Source organism: Sus scrofa, chromosome 6 (genome assembly GCF_054392235.1).
Source record: "Sus scrofa isolate SSC_HxYL_T2T_F1_AM1 chromosome 6, Sscrofa_HxYL_maternal_Yorkshire_Landrace_v2.0, whole genome shotgun sequence".
Classification (NCBI taxonomy): Eukaryota; Metazoa; Chordata; class Mammalia; order Artiodactyla; family Suidae; genus Sus; species Sus scrofa.
Genome location: NC_139388.1, coordinates 174098439 through 174113517, shown reverse-complemented (window position 1 = coordinate 174113517; position 15079 = coordinate 174098439). Strand labels below are relative to the sequence as shown.

At 59.8% G+C, this 15079-nt stretch overlaps 1 protein-coding gene across 3 annotated transcripts; it reads right to left on the bottom strand.

The window, feature by feature from the left end:
- Positions 1-1418: 1418 nt before the first annotated feature.
- On the bottom strand, positions 1419-7527 carry EDN2 (endothelin 2). Of its 3 annotated transcripts, XM_021096940.2 has the most exons (5): positions 7378-7527; positions 6880-7042; positions 5207-5329; positions 4177-4275; positions 1419-2105 (listed from the first exon to the last, which is right to left on the bottom strand). In XM_021096940.2, the coding sequence occupies exons 1-5, from the start codon at positions 7439-7441 to the stop codon at positions 2012-2014; spliced, it is 543 nt and encodes a 180-aa protein (XP_020952599.1). In that variant the 5' UTR covers positions 7442-7527; the 3' UTR covers positions 1419-2011. The 3 variants fall into 3 exon arrangements, with proteins under 3 accessions (XP_020952599.1, XP_020952600.1, XP_084821623.1); XM_021096941.2 differs by lacking the exon at positions 4177-4275 and having other exon boundaries at positions 1864-2105; XM_084965497.1 differs by lacking the exon at positions 6880-7042 and having other exon boundaries at positions 1864-2105.
- Positions 7528-15079: the final 7552 nt, after the last annotated feature.

Sequence of the window (15079 nt, the reverse complement as noted above, 5' to 3'; positions counted from 1 at the left end):
TGCGACCCTGGGTTCAAATACCGATGCCGCCACCTACTGGCTGTGTGACCTTAGGCAAGACAATTGCCTTCTCTGTGCATTCATTTCCTCACCTGTAAAATGGGGATAATAAAGGTATTTATGTCTTAGGGTTGTCGTGGGGATGAAGTGAGTTAATATGGGTAAAGTACCAGTATCCAGTAGGCTTCAATGTGTGTCCACGTGTTATTCCCCCACGAGGAGGTCGGGGCTGGGTTCACGGACAAGGCAGGATTAGAATAGCGTGGAAAATATTATTATTATTATTGTTGTTTTTGGTTGTGCCTGCGACTTGTGGAAGTTCCCAGGCCGGGGATTGAACCTGCGCCAGAGTGGCCACCAGAGCCGCTGCAGAGACAACACTGTATCCCCAACTGCTGGCCACCCGGGCCACACAGACTGCCATCCCCAGCATGGCCCAGCTCGCTCACAGGGGGATCTGGCAGAGATGGACGGTGTGGGTCTAGGCAGCAGCCGGCAGGGGTGGCCTTGGCCTCTGGTGGCCTGTGGGACTCAGGTGGGCCGCTTCTTGGGTCTTGGCAAGATGGACCGACCTGATCCTAGAGCCCCAGGCTTCTTCAGTCAGAGACGTGCTGAGCGTCCCCAGCAGGGCCCTGTCTACGGCCCAGGGTGAGGGACAAGGGCCGGGGTCTGGTGGGGCTGCACACGGCCTTGGGATCCATCTGACCCCAGCCCTCACTGGACGGATTTGCTCCCAGCCTCACAGGCGGCCGCTGGAGGGACAGGGCGAGGGGACTCAAAGTCTTGACTCTTTCCAGACATGGTCTCGGGAAGAGCCTGGTCATTGGTTACTGGCCGGACAGACACATAGTTCCTGCAACCCCGAATGTCACGCTGCTCGTGCCTGTCCAGGCACATGGTAGGCAAAGGCCCAGAGAGGGGGTTAGCAGCCAGGGCGCCCAGCCAGGGCGCGGGGGTGCGGAGCTCAGGGCTCTGGCCCCCCCGGCCCAGGCTTTTTGCTCCTCTCCCCTTGCCTGTGTTCCCTTGACTGCAAGAAGCCCCTTCCTTTTTCTTTTCTTCTCTCTCCTTCCTTCCTTCTTTTCTCTTCTCTTCTTTCTTTCCTTCTTTTCTTTTGTTCTCTTGCTTTTTAGGGCCGTGCTTGTGCCACATGGAGGTTCCCAGGCTAGGGGTCTAATCGGAGATACAGCTGCCAAGCTACACCACAGCCACAGCCACGAGGGATCCGAGCTGCGTCTGCGACCTGCACCACAGCTCACGGCAACGCCAGATCCTTAACCCACGGAGCGAGGCCAGGGAAGGAACCCACATCCTCATGGGTACTGGTCGGGTTTGTTTCTGCTGAGCCATGACAGGAACGCCCAAGCAGCCCCTTCCTGAGCCGTGGCTCAGACCCCCGCCTCAGCCAAAATACCAGAATGTACCATTTCATTGTTTATTATAAACACAGGTTCGCAGGTAACTGAGATTCTAAAAAAATACATTAAAATAAATACTCAGAATTTTAAAAGTTTAGAGCAAATAAGTTATGTACAGACAGGTGAAGCAGAACAGACCCTTCTCACCAGGAGGGTCCCTGGAGTGTGAGGGTACAGGGAGTCTGGGCAAGGAGAGCTGAAGGGGACAGACAGGGGCCAGCCGGGACTTTGGCCCTGGCCAGACCCATCCAGCCTCCAGGGCTGGCTTAGCTGTGAGCGCCAACCACTGTGTGTCACTCCTGGTTTGCAGCCAACAGACAGTTACCCCTCTCCGCACAGGGTCCCCACGCCGTTCCTTTCAGCTGGGCCGTGGAGCTGGAGCCAGCGTGGGAGGCCGCTCTGCAGCCCAGGGCCTGAGGGCTTTCCTGGGCAGTGTGAGGGCATGGAGCTGCCATGAGGGAGGCTCTCTCCCCGGAGCGAGGAGGCCAGAGCTTGTACCAAGTCCAGCAGGTGGGTTTCCTGGCCCAGGAAACAGGTGGAGGGTCCCCCAGGCCTGGGACGGCCCTCTCCTTCCGTCTCCACACAGGCTTCCAGAGCTATCTCTTCCTCCGCCTAGAGTGGGTAGGCCTGGGCTCCCTCGTTGCCTCCTGCTGTTGTCCAGCAAAGCGGATTCTGGCTGCAGCAATGTCCCTGCAATGGAGAGAGGTCGACTGAGCATCTCAGGGCATACGCACTGCTCTAGGGTTCCCCATGGGAGCCTCTAAGAGGGGCTCGAGGCCTTAATTCATGACACGGAGTCAGAGGGTGGCCACAGCTGAGCCTGAAAACCAGGCCTCGATATCAAGGACAGGCCAGACCAGGCCTAGAAGCTTCTCTGCCTGCGAGGACTTGGACAAAGCAGATGATCCACAGCAAGTGCCAGAGTGGCTCTACGGCCGAGGGCAGCCCAGCGGAGCTCCCCTGACTTGCCTTCCCACGTCTGGCCCCTGCCTGTGCTGCTCCTGCCCCCCCGCCATGCTGCTTCCTCACGTCCCCATTCTCCAAGGTCCTGCTCCAGGTGGTCCAACCAGACGGCTGTGGCTCCTAGCTGCCCTTTGAACCTGACCGAGACCCTGGCTGGGACTCGCGCGTCATCCCTGGCTCAGGGCCTTCTGGCCTGGGAGCTGGGAAGCTGGTTTGGGTTCGCAGCCAGGGGAACTTGGGCAAAGGTCACAACTTCTCTGAGCCCCTTTCTTGGTCTTTAAAAGAAAAACAGGCCTGAACTGCTGTGCGGCTGCGTACAGGCTGGCAAGGCACGCTCTGTGCCGATTATGAAGGACCAACCTCTTGCAAAGTCCTGTCTCAAAATCGTTTTTCTTTTTAGGGCCGCACCGGAGGCACATGGGAGTTCCCAGGCTAGGGGTCCGATCGGAGCTGCAGCTGCTGGCCTATGCCACAGCCCCAGCAACGCCAGATGCAAGCAGCTTCTGCAACTTATGCTGCGACATGTGGCAACACAGGATCCTTAACTCACTGAGCGAGGCCAGGGATGGAACCTGCATCCTCACAGACACTTTGTCCTGTTTTTAACCCACTAAACAACAGGAACTCCTTGCGTTTTTTGTCTTTTTTTTTTTTTTTTTTTTTTTTTTTTTTTTTTTTTTTTTTTTTTGCCATTTCTTGGGCTGCTCCTGCGGCATATGGAGGTTCCCAGGCTAGGGGTCGAATTGGAGCTGCAGCCACCGGCCTACGCCAGAGCCACAGCAACGCAGGATCCGAGCCGCGTCTGCAACCTACACCACAGCTCACGGCAACGCCGGATTGTTAACCCACTGAGCAAGGCCAGGGACCGAACCCGCAACCTCATGGATCCTAGTCGGATTCATTAACCACTGCGCCACGACGGGAACTCCCCTTGCGTTTTTTCCTCCTAACCTATCTTGGGTCCTGCCTGTCCCACTATCCTGCCTTTTCTCCTGTTTCTCCGTCTGCCCCAAGATGGGAGCCACGGAGGGGCCAGGCTGCACCCCGCCACTGGCCAGCCCCCAGGGTCCCTCGGGGGCAGAGGTAGGGATGGTGGAGATGCCCAGAGGGCCCAGGGGCCGGGTCCTGCTTGAGGCTCTTCACAGATGCTAACAAACACACAACAAGCCTATGAGACAGACTCCACTGTTGTCCCTGCCTCGGAAATAGAAGCGGGAGCCCAGAGAAGTTGTGACAAGACCAAGGTGCCAAGGCTTGCGTGCAGCAGGGCTAGGGTTCACCTCAGGAAAATGCATGGCTCAGAAGCTGTGCCCCTTTAGCCACCCTGCTACATGGCCGGATGTGGGGTGTCTGTTCTTCAGTCCGTTTGGTTTTGCACAAACGTCCATGGGCACCTCCTGGGGCCAAGCCTCGAGCTGAGCCCTGATGAGGCCGCCGGGAAGGCGATCCAGTCTGGGACACTGGGAAGGAGCAGGCTGGGCGGTCCGTCCCTTGGACCCCACTCCGTGGGGACATGCCTGATTCAGACACAGTCTGAATGAACACCTGGGGGCCTTCCACAGTCATGACCCCTCAGACCCGCTATCAAAGTCCACTTCCAGGCCTGGCTGGTAACAAAGAGCACAGCGTCGAAGAGCACAGGCTCTGGAGTCAGCCAGATACCTCAGCCGGCCGTGTGGCCGCGGGCAAACGCCCTTCTCCAGGGCTGCCCCATCGGCACCAATCCTGCCTCTTAGGGAGAATAGGGGAAATGGGCAGAGCATACAGAAGGCGCTGCATCAGTGCCGGTGGCCCTCACCTCAGCCGCTGGAGGAGCTCTCCTGCCGTGGCCCATGTCTTGCCAGCCTGGACCTTGGCTGCTGGGGCCACACTGCCTGGGAGTGCCACAGCGTCAGGCCTGAATGAACAGCAGTAGGGCGCCAGTGAGGGGCTGTCCAGGGCCCCAAGGCCACCTGGCGGGAGGCCCGGCCCAGCACCCCGCCCCCCCGCCCTCAGGAACGGATCCATTTCCGCCTCAGGCACCTGGCATCCTTCCTTTCCCAGGTGGGGTGGGGCCCGAGGAAAGCTGAGCTGCCGGGAGTGTGTTCTCAGCCTCAGAAGGAGGCGGCGGGTAGCCGGCCTCCCCCGAATCCAGCCACCTGCAGCTGAGCCTGGCTCTTCGCAGGGGAAACTGAGGCAGGGCAGAGTCTCCAGGGAGGGGGTTCCCGTAAACAGTCCCAGGAACGGGGGCTGGGGATTGCCAAGCCCGGGTCTGCTTTCCACGCTGCTCCCGGGGGAGAGGGGGAGAAGCAGGGTCTGCCCTGCCTTCTACGGATGGGAAAGCTGAGGCTCAGAGAGTGAAGAGGCTGGACAAAGGCCCCAGCAGCTCCACGACAGCTCTGGGACGGTGCTACGGCCTCCCAACCGCAGGTGTGACTTCTCCACCGAGAAAGCTCGGGCGTCCCCTGAGCCTCGGCTCTGAACCCAAAGCCCAGCTCTCCACGTGACCAGCCGTGTGGCCTGACAGGCCGCATCGGGTCCCCTCTCTGGGCCTGCGCTGCCTCCGCTGTCACCTGTGGAAAGTCCCTCCTGCCCAGGAATGAGGATGTCATATATTCTCTCAGAAGCCCCCCCACAGCTGGGCGGTGCAGCGAGGAGGGGAGCCCGGGGGTGACTGGGTCCCTGCAGGAAGGGACATTGCCTGACAACCCAGGGCAGCCTGTGGGTTGGACCCTGCCCTGTCCCACTGAGTCACTCCCCTCCTGGGCTGGCCTCCCGGACACCCTGCTTTCCAGGACAGATCCAGGCAGCAGCCACCCCTGGCGGGTGCAGGCTGGGTGCCCACGTACCAGGGCCTTCGATGGCAGAAGGTAGCACAGGCGGGGTCCTTGGCACTGCAGCACTCACAGCGCCTTGGCAGGGAGCGGCGCCGGCGTCTTGGCGGGTTTCCCAGGCCGTAAGGAGCTGTCTGTCTGTGGGCGGGCAGCCAGCGAGGTAGTGGTGTAGGGTGGAGGGGCGGGGAGAGAGAGAGAGAGAGAGAGAGAGAGAGAGAGAGAGGATTAGATAAACCAAGACCACTGCAAGCCGGGACTGTCCACACTGCGCACTGGCATGGCCACACCCAGGCCACCAGAGTAGCCACAGCGGCAGCCAGCCCGAGCCCTCCCATCCTGCACACCCCATCCCACCACAGGCTCCTCCTGGGGTGCCAGGTCGCCCCACAAGACCCTGGCCCTCCCGTGTCCCTTCCTGACTCCCCCGGCCCTGCTCTGTATGGGAAGCGGGGGTGGAAGCTGTGCTCCCGCCTTATGCAGAAAAGTGGGAGGTCCTCCCAGCGCCCCCGCCCCCCACCCGGACCAGAACTTGGGCTGCTGGAGCCAGGCTGCCCTGCACCTGCTTCTCCCCCTCTCCCCCTGCCAAAGAAGACCCTGAGCTCATCCTGGAGGAGGGGGGAGATGCCACCTCACAGGAGTAGGCTCACAGCTAAGCTGCCCCCACCTGGTCTCCAGGCGCCTGGAAGGGCGACCAGGGTTTCTTAGAGCTTTGACTTAAAAACGCGCATGAGTGTGCATGTGTGTGTGTGTGTGCACGTGCACATGTGTGTGTGAGATCAGCTGAGATCGACTTCAGATTCAGTCTGGCCAAGGCGGGCCAGGGGCAGGGCAGGGGCCCTGTGGCCGGTTGGACCAGCACCTCGGGTGCCAGAGCTAATTTTAGACGGTGTGGTTGGAGCTGTAATGACTCCAGGTAGACCCAGCACGCAGGGACTGGCAAGGTTCCCGCCCTGAGCCAGTGTTTAGATGCGGATTAGCTCCACACGCGCTTACGTGCAGGGCTTCTCTTGTCTTTTGCAATTTGGGGAAGAAAAAAAAAAAAAAACACAACACAAACACACACAGAAACTTCAACTTGAAGTATGCAGTGGCCCGGAGGCAGTGCGGGTGCAGACAGAACAGACAGCATGGGGCCCCCACCCCGGCTCTGCCAGGTGACACAGGGCAGGTTTCTCATCTGTCATTTGGGGACCACAGAAATACTTGCCTCATGGGGAGCTTGGAGGGGCTCCCGAGAAAGTAACGCACAAGCAGTGCCTGCTGGAGGGCCTGGCACCGTCAAGACACGGGCCATGCCATTAATCGTATTATTCTTGGAAGATCATGCAGAGGCGGCATGGCAGAGCCACTCTGAGCGCTGGCATCCCCGGACCTAGGATGGAGCCTCCACCTACCACTCACTCCTTCCTGTGTGATCTTGGGGAAGGCACTTAACCTCTCTGAGCCTGAGTACCTCGGTCTGGAAAATGGAGCCCCCACTCGCTTACCAGGCTACGGGGAGGATTCTCAGGGGCCAGCCCGCTGTATTGCCCAGGCAGCCCCCACATGGGAAGCCGAAGCAATAACTGATGGCTACTGATAACAGCCCAATGCCCCCAGGGGGGCTGGCATGTCCCAGAGATTCCCCAACATGCCAGCGGCCCCCACCCCCGCCCCTGCAGCCCCACCTGGATCCCCCCGTAGCTCACCCGGGAGTGTTCACCCAGATGATGTCCAGGTGGCAAAAGTAGACGCACTCCTTGTCGAGCCAAGAGCTGCAGGAGCAACGCCGAGGTCGCAGGTGGGAGCCTCGGGCACGGGGCGTGGGCACTTGCTGCTCTAGGTGGGGGGTGGCAGCCGCCTGGCTCTTGCCTGCATGCACAGGAGGGAGAGAGGTGGAGAGGAGGGTCGGGGCGCCTGGCACAGCGGGGATGGGGACCCGCCGGGCCCCTCCTCTTGCACAACCGAGGAAGTCGGCTTCCTCGCTGCTCAGGAGCTCCAGGCCAGCCGGGGGAAGCCCCAGCGGCTCTGGGTGGGAAGGACCAGCAGCTGCCCTGTGCCTGCAGCACCTCTCATTACACAGCCCCCTGCAGCCACTGCTGCCCCTGTGTGCTCCCAGCTGCCTTGGAGGGCATGGCAGCCCCAGAGGGGGACGTAGACGAATAAACCTCAGAGCTGCTGCAGCAAGCGAGGCCAGGGGAGCTCACCTTCGTGCAGGGCCACGAGCAGGGCTAGAGCGATGGAGCACCAGGCGGTGGGCACGGCGACCATGGCGGCGGCGGAGCGCACAGGCTGGACTGGAGTGGAGAGTGTGCCTGTTGCCAGCCTCCTGCTGCCAGGCTGAGCGATAGCTCATTGCCTCGGTGCCCTGGCTGCCTCTTATAACACCAGGCGTGGCCCCGCCCCTGCCTGGCCAGCCCTGCCCCGCTGCACCGGTGGGTGTGGGCCCGGAGCCAGGGACACCGCCTCCTCCCAGGGCGCTGGGCCCGCCCCAGCCTCTGCGGTGGGGGGGATGTGGGGGGAGGGAAGAGGAGGGAGGGCAGGCTCCTGCTCCTCCCTCTGCCTGGAGCACCTCCTGGAGTCCCAGGGCTCCACTGCTGCCCCCAGGGACCCCTCCTAGTCCCCCTGGACTTGTTCTGTCATCCCCTACCTGCCGGGAGCCGCCTCCCCCACTCGCCGCAGCTGCTCCACAGGTCTCGCTAAGAGTTCAGAGGAAGAGGTCCCACGAGCAGAACGTTCCCTTTCCTTGAGACCTGCCTTCCTGCCTGCCTACTGCCAACCAGCCAGAGGGTGGCCCTTCTATCCCGCGGGAGGTAAAAGACCTGCTCGAGGCTGGGTGGCCTTGGGGGAGTCGGAGCCCTCTCTGGGCCTGCTTCCTTCCATGAAGAACATAGCTCACCCTTGACCTCTGGCCAGGCTGGAGCTGCCTCCTCCCCCTCCCCCAGGAAGCACCCTTCTTCCCTACCCCGTCCCCCACCCCAGGAATTCGGGTCCCCTCGGGAACCTATTCTGCCAAACAGCCATGGCCAAGGCCATCCCTCCTGGGCCTCGGTTTCCTTGGTTACGAAGCAAATCCAAAACGAAGGATTCTTCACCTGTTTGGCTCAGAGACTCGCTGATACTAAGAAGGCGGCCTCAGAGCCCTCTCCAGAAAGACGGCCCTGTGGGCACACAGACAAAGTGCCCCTTGGAAGGCCTCCCGTCGCGGACGCGGCAGGATGTGTCGGCTCAGGGCGAGGGGGCGAGGGAGGGGCTCCCTGGGGCCAGCGTTCCGCTCCTGCCCCACGGCTGCCTCAGAGGCCGCCTCCTCAGGGTCTCTCAGTTCTCGGAACCCCCAGCCCCCGTGCTCTCAAGCCTGACTCATGACACTGGGCTTATCTCCTCAGCAGTCTCGAGGTCCGGAACTCCAGAGAAGGCTGGGCCTGGAGCCTGCCTGGCACACAGTAGGGCCTTGAGCGCATGCCTCCGAGGGGCTGGGGGAGGCATGCGTGCAGGCCTGGCCTTGAGTCGTGGAATGAGGGCCCCAGGACCCCAAGCTGCCTGAGTTTTCGTCCCAGTGTTGAACGGTGATTTTTCTCATGACATATTTAGGGAAAAAAAAGAAAGGTTGACTCTGAAGAAACAGGCAGCTTTGTTTCTTCCCAGGGCGTGTGCCCATGTGTGCACACGTGTGTGTGTGATCCGGGGAGAGGAGGGCAGCCCGGAACGAAGGAGGGAGGCGCCTGTCCGTGTCGCCTTCCTTGCCCCAGGCTGGCTCAGGCTGCGTGGAGGCAGGTGCCAGCATTTCTGAGCACCGCCGGTATGCTCAGGGTGCCATGGACCGCTCTCCTCCAGAGCCTCAAGAGGCAGCTGTTTGCATCTGGGGTTTGGGCTCCACCTCTGCCCGGAAGGAGAAGGTGGTTCCCACAGGAGCATGGTCCGGCCAAGGTCACCCAGGGCTGGCCCTGGCACTCAGGTCTTGGTCTCCCTAGCAAACCACAGTGACTCCCCATCCAGCGCTCAGGTCCTTCCCCCACCGCCTCCCCCGCAGAGCGCCTCTCTAAGAATTTAGAGGAGTATTTCTGGAATGAGGTGAGCAACGCGCCCCGACGTTTCTGGGAGCCTCTGCGAGAATAGAAACGTGGAGCTAAGCAAGGTTGGGGTCGGGGTGGGGGAGAGAGATGGCAAACTGCAGAACTACGAAGAGAAGGCAGGAAAAGCTGCTCTGCCGGGAGAAGGGAGGGTCGGGGAGGAGGAGAACAAACAGGGAGGCTGAGAAAGACTGGGGAGGGGGGGTGGCGGGACGAGGAAGCAGAGCGTCGCAAGAAAGAAAGAACTCGGATTTGAGAGTAAAAGAGAAAGACCATCGGGGCGAGAGCAAAGGTTCTAACATGTCTAATCTTTACACAAATGCACAGCGCCTGCTCGGGACAATAGGCAGCTAGAGGCTCCGAGTCTGGGAAACATAATAGAAGAATTAAACGGACCTGGGGACTGATTCGCTCTCCGGCGTGAAAGGAGGATGACGACAGGGCAGGGGCCACCGCCCAGCCCCGCAGGGTCTGCTCAGGAAGTGGCGACTCCACGCTGCCCCCCTTCCCTGCGCTCCGCTGGAGCCGGGCAAGCCGGGTCCCTGTGAAAAAGAGAGGCCGAGTCTGGGGACCTGAGCAAACCCAGGTCTTAAGGGGGAAGGCGTTCCCAGAAGAGCGCTACCCCACGGGCAAGCGTTGCCAGGTAGAGAAAAGTAAGCTGCCTGAATAGCCAGCCCCGGCCCCCAGGTCTTTCGGCCTGGGCCCCCAGGGTCCCCTCTCTGCCTCCTGGCCGGCCATGGCTGCACGACCCCAGGCCCCAGGGCTCGGCCTCCTAGCAACTGCCCCACCTGGTGGCTCTGCAGCTCTGCTTGAGCTGCGAAAGGCTGCAGATTGAGGGGCAAGGATTCACGGAAGGTCACCGTGTCAGAAGCAAAGTGCCAAACAATTTGCTCCACTTAGGTTTGGCACCAGCCCAAAGGAGGGATTTGTGGGGCACAGGCTGGCAGAAGAGAGCCGTCGAGGTGGATTTCTGGGTGAGACTTCGGGCTAGGAATTGCCCCCCAGAAATCCTCTGGGATCTTCACTCCCATTCAGCAGAGGAGACAGCTGAGGTCCAAGACGGGGAGCAAGTTGCTCAAAACAGTGGTGGGCTGGACAGGTTCTCTTGGCTCCTGATCCAGCTCCCCCCTCCCCACCCAGCAGGGAAGCTCCCAGGGGTCCCAGCTGAGCCCCAAACCCTGCATCTCTTTAAGAAGGGACGTCAGGGAGTTCCTGCTGTGGCTCAGTGGGTTAAAAATCCGACTGGTGTCCATGCGGATGCACCTGCGATCCCTGGCCTCGCTCTGCGGGTTAAGGATCTGGCGTTGCCGGGAGCTGTGGTGTAGGTCGCGGTGCGGCTCGGATCTGGCATTGCTGTGGCTGTGGGGCAGGCCGGCAGCTGTAGCTCTGACTTGACCCCTAGCTTGGGAACCTCCACATGCTGTGGGTACAGCCCTAAAAAGACACACACACACACACACACACACACACACACACACACACACACACACACGACATCAGGAAGGATCCCATTGGCAAGAGGCTGAGTCACCTCCCTGTGGACCACAAAGCTCCCTCTCAATCAGTCCTGCACCAAGAGTAATTTTGGTCCCATTGTGTAGCCATCTGGCTGCTGGGATGGAGGATGCTCTGGGGTCAGGATTCAATGTTCTCGTGATGAGGTCCGACTCGGCAAGAAAGGGCCAGGGCGGATGCCCAGTGTTGCAAGCTTTGGCCCCAGGTTTGCCCTTCATGCCGCCCGCCCTGTGGCCTGGGGCCAGTCCTGTCCCTCCCTCCGCTGGCTTCCCTGGACAGCGTTCCTGCCTTGCATTGACCACAGGGGGCGCTCTCAGCTCCGTCCACCTAGGACAGGCAGAATCCACCTGCCCAGTTTCCAGTTTTCCAGGAGCCAGCCCTGCAGACTCTGGGACGGCCTCACCATGGCTCTGGCTCCCATCTCGGAACCCTCCCCGCTCTCACCTCTGGAAAACCAGTCAATTTCCCGTTGCCACCGGGCCCCCCCAGATTTCAGGAAGTTCTGTCTGCAGCCCCAGTAGAAGGGACACGGAGTCTTAGTTGCTGGCACATACCGTGCAGGCAGCTTAGCAGAGCGAGCGGCTGGGCAGATGGGACTGGCCGGGGGGACATGTCTGGAGCCTGGAGGGATTGGGGGGCGAGGGCCGGTTTGGCTCTGGAACCAGTCTGGGTTGGGGATTTAGGGACGGGAAGTGGGGGTGGGGGGGTGGTAAATAGACCTTCGCATTGTTAGCTGTCCCCCAAGGTATGTCCCCAAGGCTGCGGTCAGGACCGCCCCTACCCAGGCCTGGGGCCGCTCCGCCTCAGGGCCTATTTCTGGTGGGTGGTCTGGGCCTCCTGCCATTGGCCACGGCTCACCCTGAGCCAGCAGAGCCTGCTACCGCCCACGGCATCATCCCCAGGCTGGGTCTCTGCAAGGGCAGCTTTCGCCCTGCGGGCCAGCACCCGGGGTCCCCTCCAAGCTTCCCTCGGGGGACACCCCCTTCCTAATTCTCCTCCTCCCCCAGCTCAGCCCATTGGAAAGATTTCTCTCTCCCACATAAACTACTTTTAAAGGAATAATTCCTGTGCCCTGCCTGTTTTAATCTCGGGGTAAGCAGAACAGGGTCAGCCGAGCCGTGGAACTGCCGGCTGGAATTTCAGCCCAAACCAGACATTGTTCAGTCAAGGCGCCCTCGTCAAGAGGCGTGTGAGTCCTGCTGGACTTTGTGAAATGAGAAAACCAACCCAGGGGCTCAGCACACGAGAATGGAAATCTCTGGACCTGAAGATTTGCAGTGAACCTCCAGCGTGCAAAGGCCTGACACCCCGCCCCACCGGGTGGAATGTGCATTTAGTGAGCGCTGAGCTATTCCAAGCTCTGTGTTAAGTGATTTACACACATTATCGCCACCAATTAATTGTCTTCACTTACCTAAGGGATGGGTCATATAATGAGTCCCTCTTTTATTATTTTTTTTTATTTTTTTGTCTTCTTAGGGCCAAACCCGCGGCATATGGAGGTTCCCAGGCTAGGGGTTGAATCGGAGCTGCAGCTGCCACAGCCACAGCAACACGGGATTCAAGCCACATCTGTGACTTACACCACATCTCCCGGCAACGCTGGATCCTTAACCCACTGAGCGAGGCCAGGGATCGAACCTGTGTCCTCATGGATACTGGTAAGTTTCATTTCTGCTGAGCCACAAGGGGAAGTCCCGAGTCTCTCTTTCATAAATGAGGAAACCGAGGTTTAGCCTTGCCCTGTGCCAGGCAGCTGGGCAGCGGCAGAGCCAAGACTGGAAGGAAGATCTGTGTGACTCCAAAGCCCTAATCCCGTGCTCCGGGCGCCCCCAACCCTGAGCCCCGTGTGCCCCCTCCCCCCACGCCACCGCCTGGCCGAGCCTGTTCTGATTGCCCTTAGATTAATAACAAAGAGGGCACTTGAATGATTCTTTTAAAAGTACAGCCCATGGGCTGCCCTCTGGCAGCAACTATCCCCCCAGGGTCCCCTCTTTGCCCTTAACCAGGCAGGGAGCCCTGTGCAGCCTGGAAAAGTAGGAAGTGGAGGAATAGGGGCAGCCTCTTGCTTGCATCTGTAGGGTCGGGTGGTGGGGGGTGCTCACTCCCACAGCCAAAACACAGCGTGTTGCCTATGCCTGTGAGGCTGGTGGCTGAGGCCCGGGTACAGCTGTCCGGTAGGTGTGGGCAGGCCCTGCTTATTTCGCCAGCTACCCACAACAGACCTGGGAGGCAGGCTGGGCTTGTGACTCGCATTTGACAGACAGGGTTTTTCCAGGTAAGATTCTTACTTTATAGACAAAGAAGTGACTTAGAGCCAGGGCTTATACGTCTGCTATGGGACCAAGAACCTACATCACATATATCCAATGAACCAGCCAACCATCTACCTACTCACTCACCCATCCATCCATCCCTCCAACCTCCATCCAACCCTCCCTGTCAACTTCCATCCATCCATCCAACTTCCCAGGCCCACGTCCATCCATCCAGCCATCCTTCCATCTACCCTTCTTTCTGTCTAGCTGGCTATCCATTTATCTACGATCTAACCTTTTATCCATCTGCCCATCCATCTGTTCAGCCTCCCATGGCCCCATCCGTCCATCCATCCTTCCATCCTTCCCTCCATTTATCTATCCATCACCAGTATCTAACCTTCTTGCCATCCTTCCATCCACACAGCTACACAACCAGCCGCCCACACATCCATCTTCCTTCATGACAGAAGGTGGTTGACGAGACTAGAAAAGTCAAAGAGATTTGAGTGACAGTTAACCTTGTCCTGGGACCAACTGGTTACTTCCTGGGGAGACACGGAGAGGATGAGCTCACGGAGACATGGTCTTCTCTGGAATCCCCACCCTGGGGCCCAGCACAGGCCTGGACACACCACTCATGTCTGACGCTGGAGCGAATGCACGGGGTGGCTTTATCTCACCAGACCAAGCCTGCCCTTGCAGAGACACCCCTTCTGATGAGAAAGATTTAGTCCCCCTTTTCTGTCTGATACCATCTTTGCAATGCTCTAGCAATGAAGGCTTGACATAATCTTTAAGAGAAAAACACAGGTAGCCAGAGAGGAAAAGGCCTTAGCCCATATCTGGATGAGAAAATTGAGGTCCAAGGTGGAAGAACGGCCCAGCAGAGGTCACCCTGCCAGGCTTGGATCCAGGAAACCCAGAATAGAACTTAGAAACCCTGGACTCTTCACTCTGAGGCCCAGACCCCTGCACATGGAGGGGCTGGAAGCCCAGCTTCCTCCTCTGTCCACCACCAGCCAAGACATGCAGCTGGGTTTTTCAGGGTCACACCCGCCCTATTGCCTAGAACCCAGATTTTCCAGGACGCACCCAGCGCCCCACCAGGAGGCCGTCTTTTCCCTCAGGGAAGGGGTGAGCCACCAGGAGGCTGGGCCATGCAAAAATACAGTATTTCATTCTTTGTTTAAATGCCAGCTAAAAATAAGTGGCTATATCATGAGGATGGCGAAGCCCGGGGTTCCCACTGTGATTCCAGACGGCATTCCTGAGCAGAGGTGTGCCCGGGATAGCCCCTTGCCTAAAGGCCTCCTGCTCAGTTCCCGGGAATCCTGAGCCATGAGTGGCCCAGGAGGAGCACAGCTGGGCTCTGGCAGGCAGGAGGGCAGCAGGAGCTGAAGCTGCTGCCTGGGGCTGGCTCAGGGTGTGGGGGTGAGTCAGGGGCCAGCCCACCCCTGGAACCTCTGCGGCTCAACGGATCCGGCTGCGGGCTTCAAAGCCCCATGACTCAGGCTCCGGTCCCCCCATTCCCCCCTGTGGACAAGGGCCCGGCCCTGTGTCACACCAGAAGCAGCGCAGGGCAGGGTGGCTGGTCTGGGCTCTGGTTTTATTGTTCACCAACCACGTGACTGAGGCCACACCACTCTTTAATCTTCCCGCATGTCCGAGGCCACATCCATCAGAGGCATCTAGAAAGAAAAATCCTACCTCACAGCTGCTGGGAGGCTTCGTGGTGGAGCCCATGGAAGTTTCGGCCCGTTGCCTGGTACAGGGGGGTCTGCAGGGCAGCCTCTGTCCTCCCTTCGTCGCTGCAGGCTGTGTGGGGTCCTCTCGGGGTGAAGGCACTCCTGGACAGGAATGGGGTGTCTGTGTGTGTGTGTGTGTGTGTGTGTGTGTGTGTGTGTGTGCGCGTGCGCTTGCGCATGTGTGCCGGGGGGTGGTTAGCAGAAATTGTGTCATCTACATGCCGTCGGCCAGCTACCCCACCAGGGGCCCCTCCTCTGTCGCGGGTGGCACAGCCCCTCCAAGCCTCTGAGGCCAGCCTGGCTTTTGCCCTGTTCACC

What these genes read in the sequence shown, in the direction of transcription:
- EDN2 (XM_021096940.2), bottom strand. Translation starts at nt 7,441, where the DNA reads ATGGTCGCCGTGCCCACCGCCTGGTGCTCCATCGCTCTAGCCCTGCTC. An exon ending in GCTCGTGGCCCTGCACGAAG is followed by an intron (nt 7,043 to 7,377) that starts GTGAGCTCCCCT and finishes CTGTGCATGCAG; the next exon opens with GCAAGAGCCAGGCGGCTGCC. An exon ending in TTCTGCCATCGAAGGCCCTG is followed by an intron (nt 4,276 to 5,206) that starts GTACGTGGGCAC and finishes CTGTTCATTCAG; the next exon opens with GCCTGACGCTGTGGCACTCC.